The sequence below is a fragment of the Neolamprologus brichardi genome, chromosome 19 (assembly GCF_056152115.1).
Source record: "Neolamprologus brichardi isolate AB-2024 chromosome 19, ASM5615211v1, whole genome shotgun sequence".
In the NCBI taxonomy this organism is placed as follows: domain Eukaryota; kingdom Metazoa; phylum Chordata; class Actinopteri; order Cichliformes; family Cichlidae; genus Neolamprologus; species Neolamprologus brichardi.
In genome coordinates this window covers 1698572-1713968 of record NC_142122.1, presented here as the reverse complement: position 1 = coordinate 1713968, position 15397 = coordinate 1698572, and the positions used below count along the sequence as shown (strand labels likewise).

The following is a 15397-nucleotide window of genomic DNA, read 5'->3' as shown; positions in this document are numbered from 1 at the left end:
TGTGACTATTGTACGAGAGGATGAAAGAGGAGAGAAGAATAACAGACGCAAACAGAGCTGCAGAGCTGGATCTCCCCGAGTTGCAGTTTAACTCTTTGTGCGCTGCAGACCTTCACACACAGACTTAGCGAGTGTTTTCCTCACACTCTCTGCTGCAAGTGCTGATCTCCATGGGCGGATCAGCTGACTGACGGAGAGCGATGGACGGACCTTTAATCCGGTCTGTGCTGCAGTGTTTTTGCCATAGATGCAGAACTGCAACAGTTGCTGTAACATCACGTAGGATTACTAGCTGCCACGAGGGGCAGACAGGAAGCTGGAAACCTGTTTCCTCCCACATAGAGCAGGTACAGGTGGGAGGATGATTTACGCTGACATGCATCAACAAACAGCATTAGATGTGTTTCCCCTGAAAGCTAACGCTGGCTGGTTCACAGGGGTGAGAATTACTGCCGCGTCTGCAGAGCTGTCACCGTCCCTGTGGGAGGACAACTGCTTATCTAATCACCCTGACTTTGCTCATTCAGCTTCCTCTGAGCCATGCTGTCCGTTTGTGATACTTTAATTTGGGATTGTAGTCACTGCTGCTCTTTTGCTACTGTATGAGCCGTTATTACACTTTTATTACATTTGATTTGATGTGAACCAACCACCTGAAAATGTGTTTGTGCAGATAAACTGTACATGGGCCCTGGTCAGCTCTACCAAGACCTGCAGAACCTAATCCATGATCTCAGCCTGGTCAACCAGATCTCCACCATGATTGGCAGCCTCAAGGGAAACTACCAGGTACTCCGCTGCATGATACAGTTAATTATGTCTAAAATAGTCAGTCTGAGAAACATCTGGGTCTCAGAGGTAAAGTTCTGACATTTTAGGGAAAATCAAACTGAACATGAACATCTAAAACATGGGAGCTTTTTGGGATTTCCTGTCTATTAATAGTGTTGGAAGGTTGTGAGAGTTGACACACACTAATGTTCTTTTAATGGGCGTACCTGGGGACCTAAAATCATTCATTAAGCCTCCTCTCACATGTCCACAAGGACCAGTTTGCTCTGTGTTTGTATGAAGCTGTGAAATGTGCCTGTGTGGGCAGTTTGTCTGAGGAGGATGAGGAGTCTCCTGCATCCTGGTTTGCACTGTTCAAACCGTGAAGCTGCGCATACACACGAGCCTGCCTGTGCTCGTGGGGTGTAAGTAAAATGTATTTATAAAGCACATTTCACAGATAAAAATCACAAAGTGCTTCACAATAAAATCACAAATAAAATATAAAACAGTGACAAAATTCATTAAAAGCTTTTAAAGGAGTCAAGACAGCGTAAAGACAACGGCAGGGAGTCCCACAGCCTCAGTGCCTGAAAAGCTCGATCCCCACGTGTTTTAAACCCAGTACGTGGGACCACCAGTAACCTTTGACCTGACGACCTGAGTGCTCGAGATGAAGCATGAGGTTTCAGCAGGTCAGAGATGTACTGGGGAGCTTCACCGTGCAGAGCTTTAAAAGTTACAACTAAAATTTTAAAATGAACCCTAAAATTTACCCGATGAAGCCAAAACTGGAGTAATGTGTGACCTTTTGTTTGTGCCAGTTAAAAGTCTTGCCGCTGCATTCTGTACAGTCTGAAGGCGATCCAGAGCTGGTTTGTTGAGACATGTAAAAAGACCGTTACAATAATCCAAACGAGAAGAGATAAAAGCATGAATCATCTCAAGGTCTGCCTTTGACACCAGTCTGAGTTTAGAAATGTTTCTTAGATGATAAAAACAGTTCTGGACAAGTTGTTTAGAGTGTTTCTCAAGAGACATCGAACTGTCAAATATAACACCTACGTTTCTGAGACTCGACTGAAATGAAGGGTCTAAAAAACTGATATGCTGCTTAATTTCTGAGAACATGTGATCAGGAGCAACAATCAAAGTTTCTGTTTTATCTGCATTTAACTGGAGGAAACTGTCATTTAACCATTGTTTGATCTCAGACAGACAAACAGTACAACTGAATGTCATCAGCATAGAGATGATAAGAAATATTATTGTAACGTCTGATAATTTGGCCTAGAGGGAGGATATACAGCAAAAAGAGAATAGGACCTAAAACAGATCCTTGAGGTGCCCCAGAAGACAGAACTGATGTTTCCGACAGCACATGATTCATACAGACAGTAAAAGATCTCGCAGGTAAATCCCAAACAAGTCCTTCAGCCTATTTATCAGGATGCTGTGATCAACAGAATCAAAAGCAGAGATGAGATCCAGCAGAACCAGAACGGTGTACTGGAGTCTGTTGCCATCAGAGACACTTTAAGCAAAGTGGTTTCAGTGGAGTGTAATGTGCAGAACATTGTTCTTCTCCAAAACGTTGTTAAGTTGTTCTGCAACTGTTTTTTCCAAGACCTTTGACACCAACGGTCGTTTTGATGTTGGCCTGTAACTGCTTGGATTCTTTAATATTGGTTCAGCTTGTTTAAAATAGCTGGAAACTGAGCCAGTATAAAGAGAAGTATTCATTATTTCCAGAATACAGAGGTCAGTAGAGTCAAACACACTAATGAAAAATGATGGAGGAAGTACATGAAGGTGGCTTGAAGTCAGTTTCACATGACCAAGCAGACTGATGTCCTGTAAGGTAACAGGAGTAACAGAGGAGCAGGTATCAGAGGTAAGCAACGTGTCAGTGTGATACTGGGAGGATGATGGAGAAATATTTGACCTGACGGCAGCGACCTTATTAACAAAATAATTTAAAAAGTCATTACAATCAGATGTAGTATAGACTGTGTGTCTCTGTGTGTGTACTTGTTTAGACATCTTTGTGGGGACCACAAATTGGAATGTTATTGTTCTTATGGGGACAAAATGCCGTCTCCACGAGTTTGAAGGCGTTTTTGAGACTCAACACGTGGTTTTAGTGTCAGGGTTACAGTTGGGTTATGGTTAGGGTCAGGGTTAGGGTTAGGCATTCACTTGTGATGGTTAGGGTAAGCGGCTAGTGTGTGTGTGTGTGGAGGTTTGGACACTGATGCAAAGGGAAAGGAGAGAAAGCCTGATATTTGTGAGCACTGCTAAAAACAGACTTATAAATGTTGAGACTTCTCTTAATTAGAAGTGTTTACCAAAAGTCTCGATGTCACTTCGGGGTTTTTCTGATTTTCCTGCTACTTCCTGTCGTAGAATCGTATTCTTGGCCTGTTTGTGCAGATGCTTAGCATGCCAGCTAATCTGTGCCGCTGTAATAATTTATGAGACATTAAGCCAGAGACAACATTTGTAGACGTGTTGATTCATCCAAAGCATTTTATTTAGCAAACTAATGATAATAACTTGGCCGCTGCAACAAGCGTCGAAAACTGGAAGTGTCCTCGAGCGCGTGTCGACGAGAATTAGAAAGTAGACGTGTCAAAAGTTGCATAAGTAATAGCTGTGTGTTAGAGCGCATTAGAGTGACAGCTGTTTTCTATTTTGGCTTCAGTCAATGCAGATATTAGCAGCGGATTCTCTTAGGAATAGCTTTCATTTGAACTTGAATCGCACTAATGGCTCTAAATAAATGATGTTATGATTTATTGATGAAGTGATTCTCTGAGGTGGGTTCGTTTATGGCCCATTGTTATTCCCATTCCTTCTCCCTCTTAACTCTTTTTCCATTCCTCTTTGTCTCTTGCTCTGTTTTTCCTCTCTCGTTATTCTTTTCTGCAGAATGTAAATCCCACCGTGGCCCAAGACTGGGTGTCAGGACTCCAGAGGCTGATCCTGAAGAAGGAGGAGGAGATCAGGGCAGCTGACCGGTGTAGGATCCAGCTCCAGCTGCCCGGCAAACAAGACAAGTTTGTGCTTTTCTCACATTTTTAGCTTCAGGCTTCAATGTCTCGATCCTCCTCACCCCCCCAGGAGTTCATGTTTATCCTAGGTTTGCCTTTATCCCCCTTTACCCTGCTTTCCCCGTCTCCCCCCCCTCATCTCTGGATGTATTTGGAGCCTGTTTGGATAAACAGGTTTCTGCACCAGCTCTAATCTGAGGCATGAATCACAGCAGTGGAAATGTGCATCAGTGTGCCCAGCTGCTGCTGAATACAAATGCTCATGTCATACGTCTACACGCCGTCTTACAGTCTGCACGTGGCGTCCCAAGGGTGCACCTTGTTTTGGCTTTTTCACATTCCCTGTGAGCGTAACGGTTTTCTGGCTCGCCCTCTCGCTTTCTCCCGACTACATTTAGCCGGTGAGATTATCCATGGGTATGTTTGGAAAGGCAGCTGTAGCTCTCTAATCCCTCCCCTCGCTTCTCAGAAACACGACAGCAGTGAGCCCTCCACCCGCACACAGCGGGAATATATAGAAATGTATAATGTGCACACCTTACAGAAGTGATCATTGGTATTGATTTCCACTGCGTTCCTCTCGCTCTGTCCTCATGTCAGCGCTCAGTAATCAGGCAGCCTCCTCCTGTGATGCAGGTGGTGTTTAAGTGCAGAGCTTCTGCTCAGTCGACCGCTCTGTTTGCAGGAATATTCAAACATTAAAGTGCCGCTTAGAGGAATGTAAACGCACGTGATCGAGGACAATCTCGCTAAAACATCTCTGAAGGTTTTTGGGCACAAATCAGATGTTTTCTTGTCATCTCTGTCTGCAGACCGACACTTTAAAATCTTCCTTTTTTTCATCGGCTGCTCCCTTTAGGGGTCGCCACAGAGGATCAACTTCCTCCATCTCACCCCGGCCCTACCATCCTCCTATGTCACACCACCCCTCTGCATGTCCTCCTTCACTACATCCATCCTCCTCCTCTGAGGTCTTCCTCTTTTCCTCCTGCCTGCAGCTCCGTCTTCATCATCCCTGTCAAATGCATCCACCCTTCTCCCTCTGCACATGTCCGAACCAGCCCAGCCTCGCCTCTCTAACCTTGAGCCGTCCCTCTGATGGACTCAGCCTCCGTTCTTTTTGTCAGAGCCAAACTCTGTGTTACTGAAGAGTCTTTAACTCGCGCTATAATCGAGTAATAATTTTTTATTCATGTGTGTTTTGGTCGTCTCTGTTTGCAGGACGGGGAAGCCGACCTACTTCAGTGCAGTGTTCAATACCCTCAGCCCAGCCATCAAACAGTCATGGATCAGCAACTTGCAGATGGCGAAGCTGGCTCTTGGTACAGTTGACCTGCAGCCCTCTCTTACTTGTTTTATTCTTCCTGCATTTATACATGATGATCGTTCATTTTATTAATCGTAAATATTCGATATGCAATGTTAAATCTGTTTTATAAATTACTGCCTAGTAGTTGCTCAGATATCTTAGAGCGAGGAAGCTGTGTCACAGTTCCTTCACATCATTGAACTGTGTGTGTGTGTGTGTGTGTCAGAGGAGGACAATGTGCAGGGCTGGTTCTTTGCAGAGGATGATGGAAATCAAATGAAGAAGCAGAAACACCCCCTGCTGCTTCGACAAATGCCCGTGGTCATGTGCAAACTGCAGGAGTTTAAGGTGAGGCGCTTTGTTTTCTTTCCCCTTCAATCATCTGTGCAGCGACTCGGTGGATCAGTTGGTTCGAGCTGTGTCACAATGATGCCACATAACTGTCGCAGGTGTAGTTCACAGGTGCCACAGGCCACACTGGAGTAATACGTGTTTCTTGCAGCGCTGGCTAAAATAATCTCACCTGACCGAATGGATTAGAGGTCGTTTTATTTTGGTCGTGTTAGTTCACTCAGTGAATAATAACACACATCATGTGATTGTGGTGTTCACTGATTTGCTGCTGGTGTGAAAACAGCAGTTAATCTTTTCATTTATCTATAAATATGTGATATTGCAGCAAGAGTAGAAAGTTGTAGCTTGTAAACGTTCATACCTTCTGACTTCTGGCTCAGTTTGGATGAACCAGCCAATAAGGTGGAAGAATCACTCAAAGTATGAATTCACCTTCTTAATATTATTAAAACACTTTACCTGGTGTTGTCTGTCATTGATTGACCAGCTGGATCAATAATACTGTAAATACATGATTATCTGCTCATGTTTGGAAACAGACATAAATCCCTCTGTGTGAGTCAACTTGAGAAATTAGCTCAAAGATGTCACGACTGGTTTTTCCCACTGTGGTGGAACAACGCTGTGGTCGTCAGTTTGAAACACAGTTTTCCTGTTTTGAGGAATTCCTCTGCAGCATCATCAGATTTATTTAAACTTCTTTTACTACAGTTCAACTGCTCAGAGCAAAGTTTAATTACACTTGACTTGTGATGATTTTTTGGTGGGAAAAAGCAGTAATCTGGGACGTCTAATTCACCGCTCTCACACCGCGACGCCGTCACGTACGGCCGTGTGGCGGGCAGGATTTGGACACAAATGCTGGACATGGGAGACAGGAAATGAACGCTGCTCTCAACAAAACACAACACAAAAGCTGGCCAGAAACAAGGAATCCAAAATGCAGGGACACGCACAGCGATGAGGGATGAGGGCAGACCGGAGACACCTGGGAGGACGGCTGAGCCTAACCGAGAGAACGAAAAAGGAAACTAAACCCAAAGCAGACAAAAGACGAACAGGAAGCAACTGAATTTGGGAAAAGAAATGCAGATTTGGCACAGAGAGCACAGGAGGCTGGGAAAAATCTCAGGACGAAGCTTTTTGAGTTTTCTCGTATGTTGATGTCATTTTGTATCATGTTTTGTGTTGTTGTTCACTTTGTTAACCTTCAGTTTATTCTGTAGTGTCTGCGCTGTTCTGTTTAGCACCTTGAATGTTAGATTCCCTGTGTGTGTCTGTTTTTGTGTCTCTGTGTTTGTGTCTCTGTGTTTGTGTCTCTGTGTGTGTGTTTGTGTCTCTGTGTGTGTCTCTGTGTGTGTGTCTGTGTGTCTCTGTGTTTGTGTTTGTGTCTCTGTGTTTGTGTCTCTGTGTTTGTGTCTCTGTGTGTGTCTCTGCGTGTTTGTGTCTGTGTGTCTGTGTGTGTGTGTCTCTGTGTGTCTCTGTGTTTGTGTCTCTGTGTGTCTCTGTGTTTGTGTCTCTGTGTGTGTCAGTGTGTGTCTCTGTGTGTGTGTCTCCGTGTGTGTGTCTCTGTGTGTTTGTGTCTCTGTGTGTCTCTGTGTTTGTGTCTCTGTGTGTCTCTGTGTTTGTGTCTCTGTGTTTGTGTTTGTGTCTCTGTGTTTGTGTTTGTCTCTGTGTGTGTGTCTGTGTGTGTGTCTGTGTGTCTCTGTGTGTCTCTGTGTGTCAGTGTGTGTCTCTGTGTGTGTGTCTCCGTGTGTGTGTTTGTGTCTCTGTGTGTGTGTCTCTGTGTTTGTGTCTTTGTGTGTCTCTGTGTTTGTGTCTGTGTCTCTGTGTGTTTGTGTCTTTGTGTTTGTGTCTTTGTGTTTGTGTCTCTGTGTTTGTGTCTCTGTGTGTCTCTGTGTTTGTGTCTCTGTGTGTCTCTGTGTTTGTGTCTCTGTGTGTGTCAGTGTGTGTCTCTGTGTGTGTGTCTCCGTGTGTGTGTCTCTGTGTGTTTGTGTCTCTGTGTTTGTGTCTCTGTGTGTCTCTGTGTTTGTGTCTCTGTGTTTGTGTTTGTCTCTGTGTGTGTGTCTGTGTGTCTCTGTCTGTGTGTCTCTGTGTGTCAGTGTGTGTTTCTGTGTGTGTGTCTCCGTGTGTGTGTTTGTGTCTCTGTGTGTGTGTCTCTGTGTGTCAGTGTGTGTCTCTGTGTGTGTGTCTCCGTGTGTGTGTTTGTGTCTCTGTGTCTGTGTCTCTGTGTTTGTGTCTCTGTGTGTCTCTGTGTTTGTGTCTCTGTGTGTGTCAGTGTGTGTCTCTGTGTGTGTGTCTCCGTGTGTGTGTCTCTGTGTGTTTGTGTCTCTGTGTTTGTGTCTCTGTGTGTCTCTGTGTTTGTGTCTCTGTGTTTGTGTTTGTCTCTGTGTGTGTGTCTGTGTGTCTCTGTCTGTGTGTCTCTGTGTGTCAGTGTGTGTTTCTGTGTGTGTGTCTCCGTGTGTGTGTTTGTGTCTCTGTGTGTGTGTCTCTGTGTGTCAGTGTGTGTCTCTGTGTGTGTGTCTCCGTGTGTGTGTTTGTGTCTCTGTGTCTGTGTCTCTGTGTTTGTGTCTTTGTGTGTCTCTGTGTTTGTGTCTGTGTCTCTGTGTTTGTGTCTCTGTGTGTTTGTGTCTTTGTGTTTGTGTCTCTGTGTGTTTGTGTCTTTGTGTTTGTGTCTTTGTGTTTGTGTCTCTGTGTTTGTGTCTCTGTGTGTTTGTGTCTCTGTGTGTCTCTGTGTTTGTGTCTGTGTGTGTGTCTCTGTGTGTGTGTTTGTGTCTCTGTGTGTGTCTCTGCGTGTTTGTGTCTGTGTGTGTGTGTCTCTGTGTGTTTGTGTCTCTGTGTGTCTCTGTGTTTGTGTCTCTGTGTGTCTCTGTGTTTGTGTCTCTGTGTGTGTCAGTGTGTGTCTCTGTGTGTGTGTCTCCATGTGTGTGTCTCTGTGTGTTTGTGTCTCTGTGTGTCTCTGTGTTTGTGTCTCTGTGTTTGTGTTTGTGTCTCTGTGTTTGTGTTTGTCTCTGTGTGTGTGTCTGTGTGTCTCTGTCTGTGTGTCTCTGTGTGTCAGTGTGTGTCTCCGTGTGTGTGTTTGTGTCTCTGTGTCTGTGTCTCTGTGTTTGTGTCTTTGTGTGTCTCTGTGTTTGTGTCTGTGTCTCTGTGTTTGTGTCTCTGTGTGTTTGTGTCTTTGTGTTTGTGTCTTTGTGTTTGTGTCTCTGTGTGTTTGTGTCTCTGTGTGTCTCTGTGTTTGTGTCTGTGTGTGTGTCTCTGTGTGTGTGTTTGTGTCTCTGTGTGTGTCTCTGCGTGTTTGTGTCTGTGTGTGTGTGTCTCTGTGTGTTTGTGTCTCTGTGTGTCTCTGTGTTTGTGTCTCTGTGTGTGTCAGTGTGTGTCTCTGTGTGTGTGTCTCCGTGTGTGTGTCTCTGTGTGTTTGTGTCTCTGTGTGTCTCTGTGTTTGTGTCTCTGTGTTTGTGTCTCTGTGTTTGTGTTTGTCTCTGTGTGTGTGTCTGTGTGTCTCTGTCTGTGTGTCTCTGTGTGTCAGTGTGTGTCTCTGTGTGTGTGTTTGTGTCTCTGTGTGTCTCTGTGTTTGTGTCTGTGTTTGTGTCTCTGTGTGTGTGTCTCTGTGTGTTTGTGTCTTTGTGTTTGTGTCTCTGTGTGTTTGTGTCTCTGTGTGTGTGTTTGTGTCTCTGTGTGTGTGTTTGTGTCTCTGTGTGTGTGTCTGTGTTTGTGTCTGTGTCTCTGTGTGTTTGTGTCTTTGTGTCTGTGTCTCTGTGTGTTTGTGTCTTTGTGTTTGTGTCTCTGTGTGTTTGTGTCTCTGTGTTTGTGTCTGTGTCTCTGTGTGTGTGTTTGTGTCTCTGTGTGTGTCTCTGTGTGTGTGTCTGTCTCTGTGTGTGTGTCTGTGTGTTTGTGTCTGTGTGTGTCTCTGTGTTTGTGTCTCTGTGTTTGTGTCTCTCTGTGTGTGTGTGTGTGTGTGTCTCTCTGTGTGTGTGTGTGTGTGTGTGTCTCTGTGTTGTGAGGTTTTGTTTCCCTCCTCGTGTTTCATTCTGTTTCCCCTTCATGTTCCACCGTTTCCTGTTTTATTGTGAAAGTCTCGTGTTTCCATGTTCCGTGTGTTTAGTTCCGCTTCCCCTGCAGCGTCATGCTAATCCGTGTCAGCTGTGTTCCCCGTGTGTTCTCGCTCCCCTCGTTATCCTGTATATGTCAGTGTGGTTGTGTGTTTTTGGATGATTGTCCATTCAGCTAATAAAGCTGTTTTTTACACAGCCAGCTCATGACAAACACACTTTTGAATTTAACATGTCCTTACTCTTCAACACGTTCACGCTTGTTCTCAGGAGGCCCTCGCGGCGACCGTGAAGTCATTTCTTTGTGAACGTGTCAGATAAACTCTGGTGTTTTTCCTGTTCTGTGGCAGGTGGAGTGTGCTGTCCACAACCCGGAGCCCCACATCAACACAGACAGCACAGCAGACACCCCAGTGGTGGGACATGGATGTGTCTGGGTGAGTCGCTTTGTTACGCACAATCCAGAAATGAAGTCACGAGTTAGCTTACCTAACCTACGACTGCACGCCAGGGTGGATGGAGGCTGAGCCGTGACCTGAAACTTGAGTGCTGCAGCACAAAGTCGCGTTAAGTGTGTCTCAGTTTGTGTTGCCAAATGGTCTTCCAGTCGTCTTATCTCCAGCAGGTGACAGTTTTTAACCACGTCTCTGTGAGTCTGACTCTCAGGCCTGCCACAGAGCTGTTTCCACTATAATGCACCAGCACAGCAGATGGTGGGTTTTTGCTGTGTGTGTCTTAAAACGTCTTCTTGAGAAAGACAATCTGGCTTTCAAAGTTATGACGTCAGTACTGAGGTTTTTTCCTGAAAGCAAACAATGGCTCTGCTAACCATGATAATCACAGCGAACACAGCCTTTGCTCTGGCAGATATATAAACAGGGTGAGGTAATATTTAAACTGTTACTACGGTAATCTGTAGTAAAGACTGTTAGATTTCAACATGTTTACATTCAAACTGTCCTCAGCCGAATATATTCTGCTGAACTACTGGGAGACTATTTTTAGTAAGCAGCTCTGCCAGAACTGGGCCAAATCATGTTCCTGCTAATAGCTTTGCACAGTTCAAGATGAAACAGGTCATCTGTTAAACTGTAAGGTCTCCTTATCTTGGTCCAGGTTGCGAGTTGCACCAACCAGATGGGACAGATCGCCATAGTGGCCATGCAGAACTCCAGCCCTAAGGTGACCGAGTGTTTCAACGTGGAGTCCCGGATTCTCTGCATGGCGTACGTCCCAGCTGAGCAACGCGAGGAGAACGGCGAAAACGTCCCCGACGATAACCAGGTGTCCTCGGCGAAGGCCAGCGATACCCCCAGCGTCTGCCTGGGCATGGAGGAGGGGAGGTGCAGACGCTTACAGAGTGAACTCACAAAGAATTGCATCGTGGAATATGATTATTCATATAATGTTGTCTTTTTTAGCATCATTGTGTACAAGAGCAGCCAGCGCTCTAAGAAGGTGCGTCTACAGCATTTCTTCACCCCAGACAAGTCCACTGTCACCAGCCTGGTGTACAGGAAGCAGTGCCTGTACGCTGGGCTGGTCAGCGGCTCCGTGGCAGTCTACTCCAGATCAAAAGGTGTGTTTCACCTGTCCTGGGGCGGGACTTTTCAAAGTGTGTAAAACTGTAAATGGCCGAATGTGACGTTTGTGCAAGACCTGCAGTTTGTGACTCAGTTTTGAATAACAGCACCGTGGAGACTCGGTGGCGAGGAAATCCCGGGGTAACTGTGAGGCTTGAGGTCAGAGGTCAGGGTCTCCTCTGCTGTACGTTGAGATTCTGTTTCCATTTGCTCGGTAGTCTTGGAGAAAGCAGTCTGTTTCCAGCAGTGACCTATTTAACGTCTTCTCTCGCTGACGAGCGGCGACGAGCTGCTCTCTTCCCACAGCTTTGCACGTCGTCTCTTTTGTCCGTCTCTTCTTGGCTTGCATAGCGGTGCAAACAGAGGGAGCCTGAGCTTCTTTCTAATTCTGTCTCTGTTTCTTTCACATCAGATGGAGAATGAGTACAAATTTAGGCCCAACAGGAGGAACAGTCCTTTGCTTCTTGGCTGCCAAATGTACGTGTGGGTATCGCTGTGCTGAGGCGTGTTTGATTCACCTCTGTGACTCAGTCGCTGCCCTGCATCGACCCAAACGACAGTAAACTCTTGCTGTTTTCTTGTGCTTGTGTGCACTGAGATAGAAGCAGTGATAGAAAGATTATAGATGATAGCCCGAGGACAGGATACACGAGGAAAGCTATTCTCGCTGCTCTCGCTGCCATGCTGCAGCTTCCCTGGAAGAAACACTCAGCGTGTGTGTAACTGCTCAGGAATTTTATTTTCTTGACTCCTCATTAGACTTTGTTTTCGTACGCAGCCGTTTCCCTTCGTTGTCCTCGCGTCAGTTACCAGGATGATGGTGCGCTGACCTTTGGTTTAACTGTTCCAGTTAGCGTTCATCACCTCCTGTTGCTAAAATGAATTCCCAGAAGCAAAGCCAGGCCCTCAGAGTTTGATATGTATGATTTCTACCCATCAGCAGCTCCGTCACTGTCTCAGGAACATGATGCTCGATGCTAAATCGATGACTCACCCTGCATACATTGGTGGGGAAACTGTTCCCCACACTCATGTTGTAATGCTGCTCAAGTCCTTTGTCACGGTGTCTGACTGCGCTTGTGCCTGATTAGCATTTAAATCAAACTTCCAGAGATGCACAGGGCTTATGAGTTTATAATCTTTGATATAAACCTAAAAAAATCAAAGATTTTAAAAAGCAAACGGGTTGAAATGTTCTTGTGTTTAAAGCTGTCGGTGCTGAGCTCCTGTGGAGTCGGCCTGGTCCAGCCACAGTCACTTTGTGTCTGCGAGAGAGATGGAGGAAGGAGGCAGTGACTCAGCAAAGGTCACACGTCACAGACGGGTCTGTCTGTGTGCCTCTGTCACCCACTTTCTCCTGTCCACAGTGATATCTGTTAGAAGGCGAACGATCGGTTTGCTTCTGCAGTGTTCAGCGTTTGCTCGCGTGCACTCACACGCACGCTTTGTTGTAGCTGACATCAACATGAGGAAATGCTTCAGTTTAAGAAAGAAGAGCTGTGGGCAGACGCAGAGAAGACTTACATAAGCCTGCAAGTTGGCACTGCTGCCTTTTCTTTTGCCTTTTTCCTCTCGTACGCTCACCTACACAGCGTGACTATTACAGTAACATACGCCGAGCTCCTTCGGCGGAATAGCACCTTATTTCCTGAGTCTTTCTGAGGCACCCTCGCCGCCTCTGAAACACCATCCCTCTCCCTTCAATAGCTGCCTTTGTGCTTCTGTTAAACAAACAATATCGGCAAGGCGGCCTCAGTCGCTTCCTGGTCTCGATTAGCCGAGGGAATGTGGAATCTGGACTCGTGGAGGCTCTCTGGATTCACGTTCATTCTGAGGCTTTTGCATCAAATTCTCTCCGACATGTTTACAAGTTCAATATTTGAATTTAGATGAAAGCAGAAGCGCTGCAGAAGTGCAAGCTGCTGATTTATGAAGCCACCGCGAGGGGTGTTTGACTGCAGAGCTGGTGCTGTAGGTGCACATGTAGAACACAGTGTGTAGGAGGTGTGAGTGGGACTCGGCACAGCTCTGACTAATGCTCGCAGCCCATCTATATTCATAGTGATGGATGGAGAAACCATCAATGACCACTCTACCGGCAGGAGCAGTTACAGATGCAGATGACCTTTACAGATGACATTTATGAAGACAGACACTCTATTATGGGATTGTTTATGGACTGTGCAATGTTCTTCTTAACCACTAAAAGTAGAATAGCTCTCGGTTTATGGTCCCTATGATAAATAAATAAATGTAGCTGCAATAAATCTTAAGACGGGTCGGTCGTTTCACTTTACTTGTTGTTTACTTCATATGTTTAGATATTCCTCGGTGGATGTGTGCGTCCTGCGTTTGTGTGGAGTGAGTTTAACTGATTGCTGAGCTGTTGCGTTGCTTCTCACAGATGGATCGTGGAACAGCGACAAGCCCAAGTTACTGAAGCTGGGAGTGCTCCCTGTGAAGGCCATGCTGGCTGTGGAGGAGCACCTCTGGGCCTCGTCGGGTGGACAGGTCTTCATCATCAGCACCCACACACACTCTGTAGAGGTATGGCGCCCAGGCTTCTCTTACAGTAGTAACACATGTCCATCAGAAACGGGCAGATAGGCACAAAGCTTCCTGTCTGCGTCTCTGCCCCAGCCCGCCTCGTATCGCTCTGACATGTTTGTGGGAAATCTGAGTCGCTCTTTAGAGTTGGTGTCTCTAGAAAATCAATAAGTTGGTAGTATCTGTGCCCGCCAGTAATTAAAATAAAACCATCCATCCATCCGCTTCCACTTAACCTTTTCAGGGTCGCGGGGGGCGCTGGCGCCTATCCCAGCTGTCATAGGGCGAGAGGCGGGGTACGCCCTGGACAGGTCGCCAGTTTGTTGCAGGGCCAACACACAGGGACAGACAACCATTCGCACTCACATTCACTCGCACATTCACACCTGATGGCAATTTGGATTATCCAATTAACCAATTAACCTATCCCCACAAGCTGCATGTCTTTGGACGGTGGGAGGAAGCCGGAGTACACGGAGGGAACCCACGCAAACACGGGGAGAACATGCAAACTCCACACAGAAAGACCTGATGGTGAAAATAAAACCATCATGTCTAAATGTTTAATACCGTTCCCAGTACTTTCCCTCCCGAGTCCGGGAATATGAATGGTGCTCCGTGTGTGTCCCGGTCGGATTCAGGGAATGGAAGCGCCTGCTGCGGATCCAGGAATAGTAACTTTCCTCTGACATGCACTCACTCATAATCAGTTTAGCCTCATTAAGCTCATTATGTCGGCCCACCTGCCTGCATGGCTCTCTGTTCCTCACTGCACACTTACAGTTTGTCCACAGAGGTAACTAAAAGTCAGACGGAGCAGCTGAAGCACTGAGCTTCTAAAACTGATAAATATAAGTGTAAATGGCCTCGCTAGAAGTCTGACTAGCTAACAGCTAAACATGAACCCAGGAACTCCAGACAATAGATGAGATCTTATGAAGTTTACTGGTTCTTTCATTTTGTGAAACTGTAACAATAAAGCATATGTGGAAATGTACATTACTCATCTGTACTGTTAACAACAACATGTGCCTTAAACCAATGACCTAACAATGCATTTGAGAAGCTAGCATGACGATTAGCACCGCTAATTAGCATATGAACTGGCGATCTCATTTACATATGAATAGCACATTGAAAACTTGTTAACTGTGGTCCATCACACATAAAGACAACACTTGAAGTGTCTCATTGCTTTTTACCATTAAATACTTACAGACAATGCTTTAACAAACACCCAAAAGAAGGACATGAATGTGGCGCGGCCATCTTGAAACAGCATAGCAAGAAAACATCCACTTCCTGTTTAACTCTTCTTCTACTGTCACAAAATATCGACTTAAAGGGGCCACAGGGTGGCACCAGTGTTGCCAACTCCTCAGTAAGGAAAATCGCTATTGGCTATCCTAAAAGTCGCTAGAAGTCGCTAAATGACGTCATCACCTAATTTGCATAATTGGTCATGCTAATGTAATTGTAATCTATGTTGTTGGAGAGAGAAATAACATCGTGGAAGAGACATAAAGTGAGTAAAAAACGTCCTAAATGCATTTAGAGTTTATTTAGAACTACAAATTAAATTTATTTTAGCAATTATTGTTTTTTTTAATGTCACAATTCCAACCCTGCTCCTTTACCCGGGCTTGGACCGGCAAAAGTGACCTGAAATAGGCGCTCTGGTGGAGTTACTTTGTGTGTGTTTATAAGTAGTTTTAAACCTTGTGATCCACA

The 15397-nt window shown here is 45.6% G+C and overlaps 1 protein-coding gene across 4 annotated transcripts in view; it reads left to right on the top strand.

Annotated features, from left to right (window-relative positions):
• The window catches only part of arhgef10 (Rho guanine nucleotide exchange factor 10), a 53241-nt gene that overhangs the window by 27146 nt on the left and 10698 nt on the right, over window positions 1-15397 (top strand). For all 4 annotated transcript variants that reach the window (XM_087832690.1, XM_087832691.1, XM_087832689.1 and 1 more), the window contains 8 exons: window positions 674-789; window positions 3703-3830; window positions 5046-5146; window positions 5360-5481; window positions 9887-9973; window positions 10653-10879; window positions 10958-11115; window positions 13524-13666. In XM_087832690.1, coding sequence (XP_087688816.1) covers window positions 674-789; window positions 3703-3830; window positions 5046-5146; window positions 5360-5481; window positions 9887-9973; window positions 10653-10879; window positions 10958-11115; window positions 13524-13666 — 1082 coding nt within the window. The remainder of the gene's footprint in view (window positions 1-673; window positions 790-3702; window positions 3831-5045; window positions 5147-5359; window positions 5482-9886; window positions 9974-10652; window positions 10880-10957; window positions 11116-13523; window positions 13667-15397) is intronic.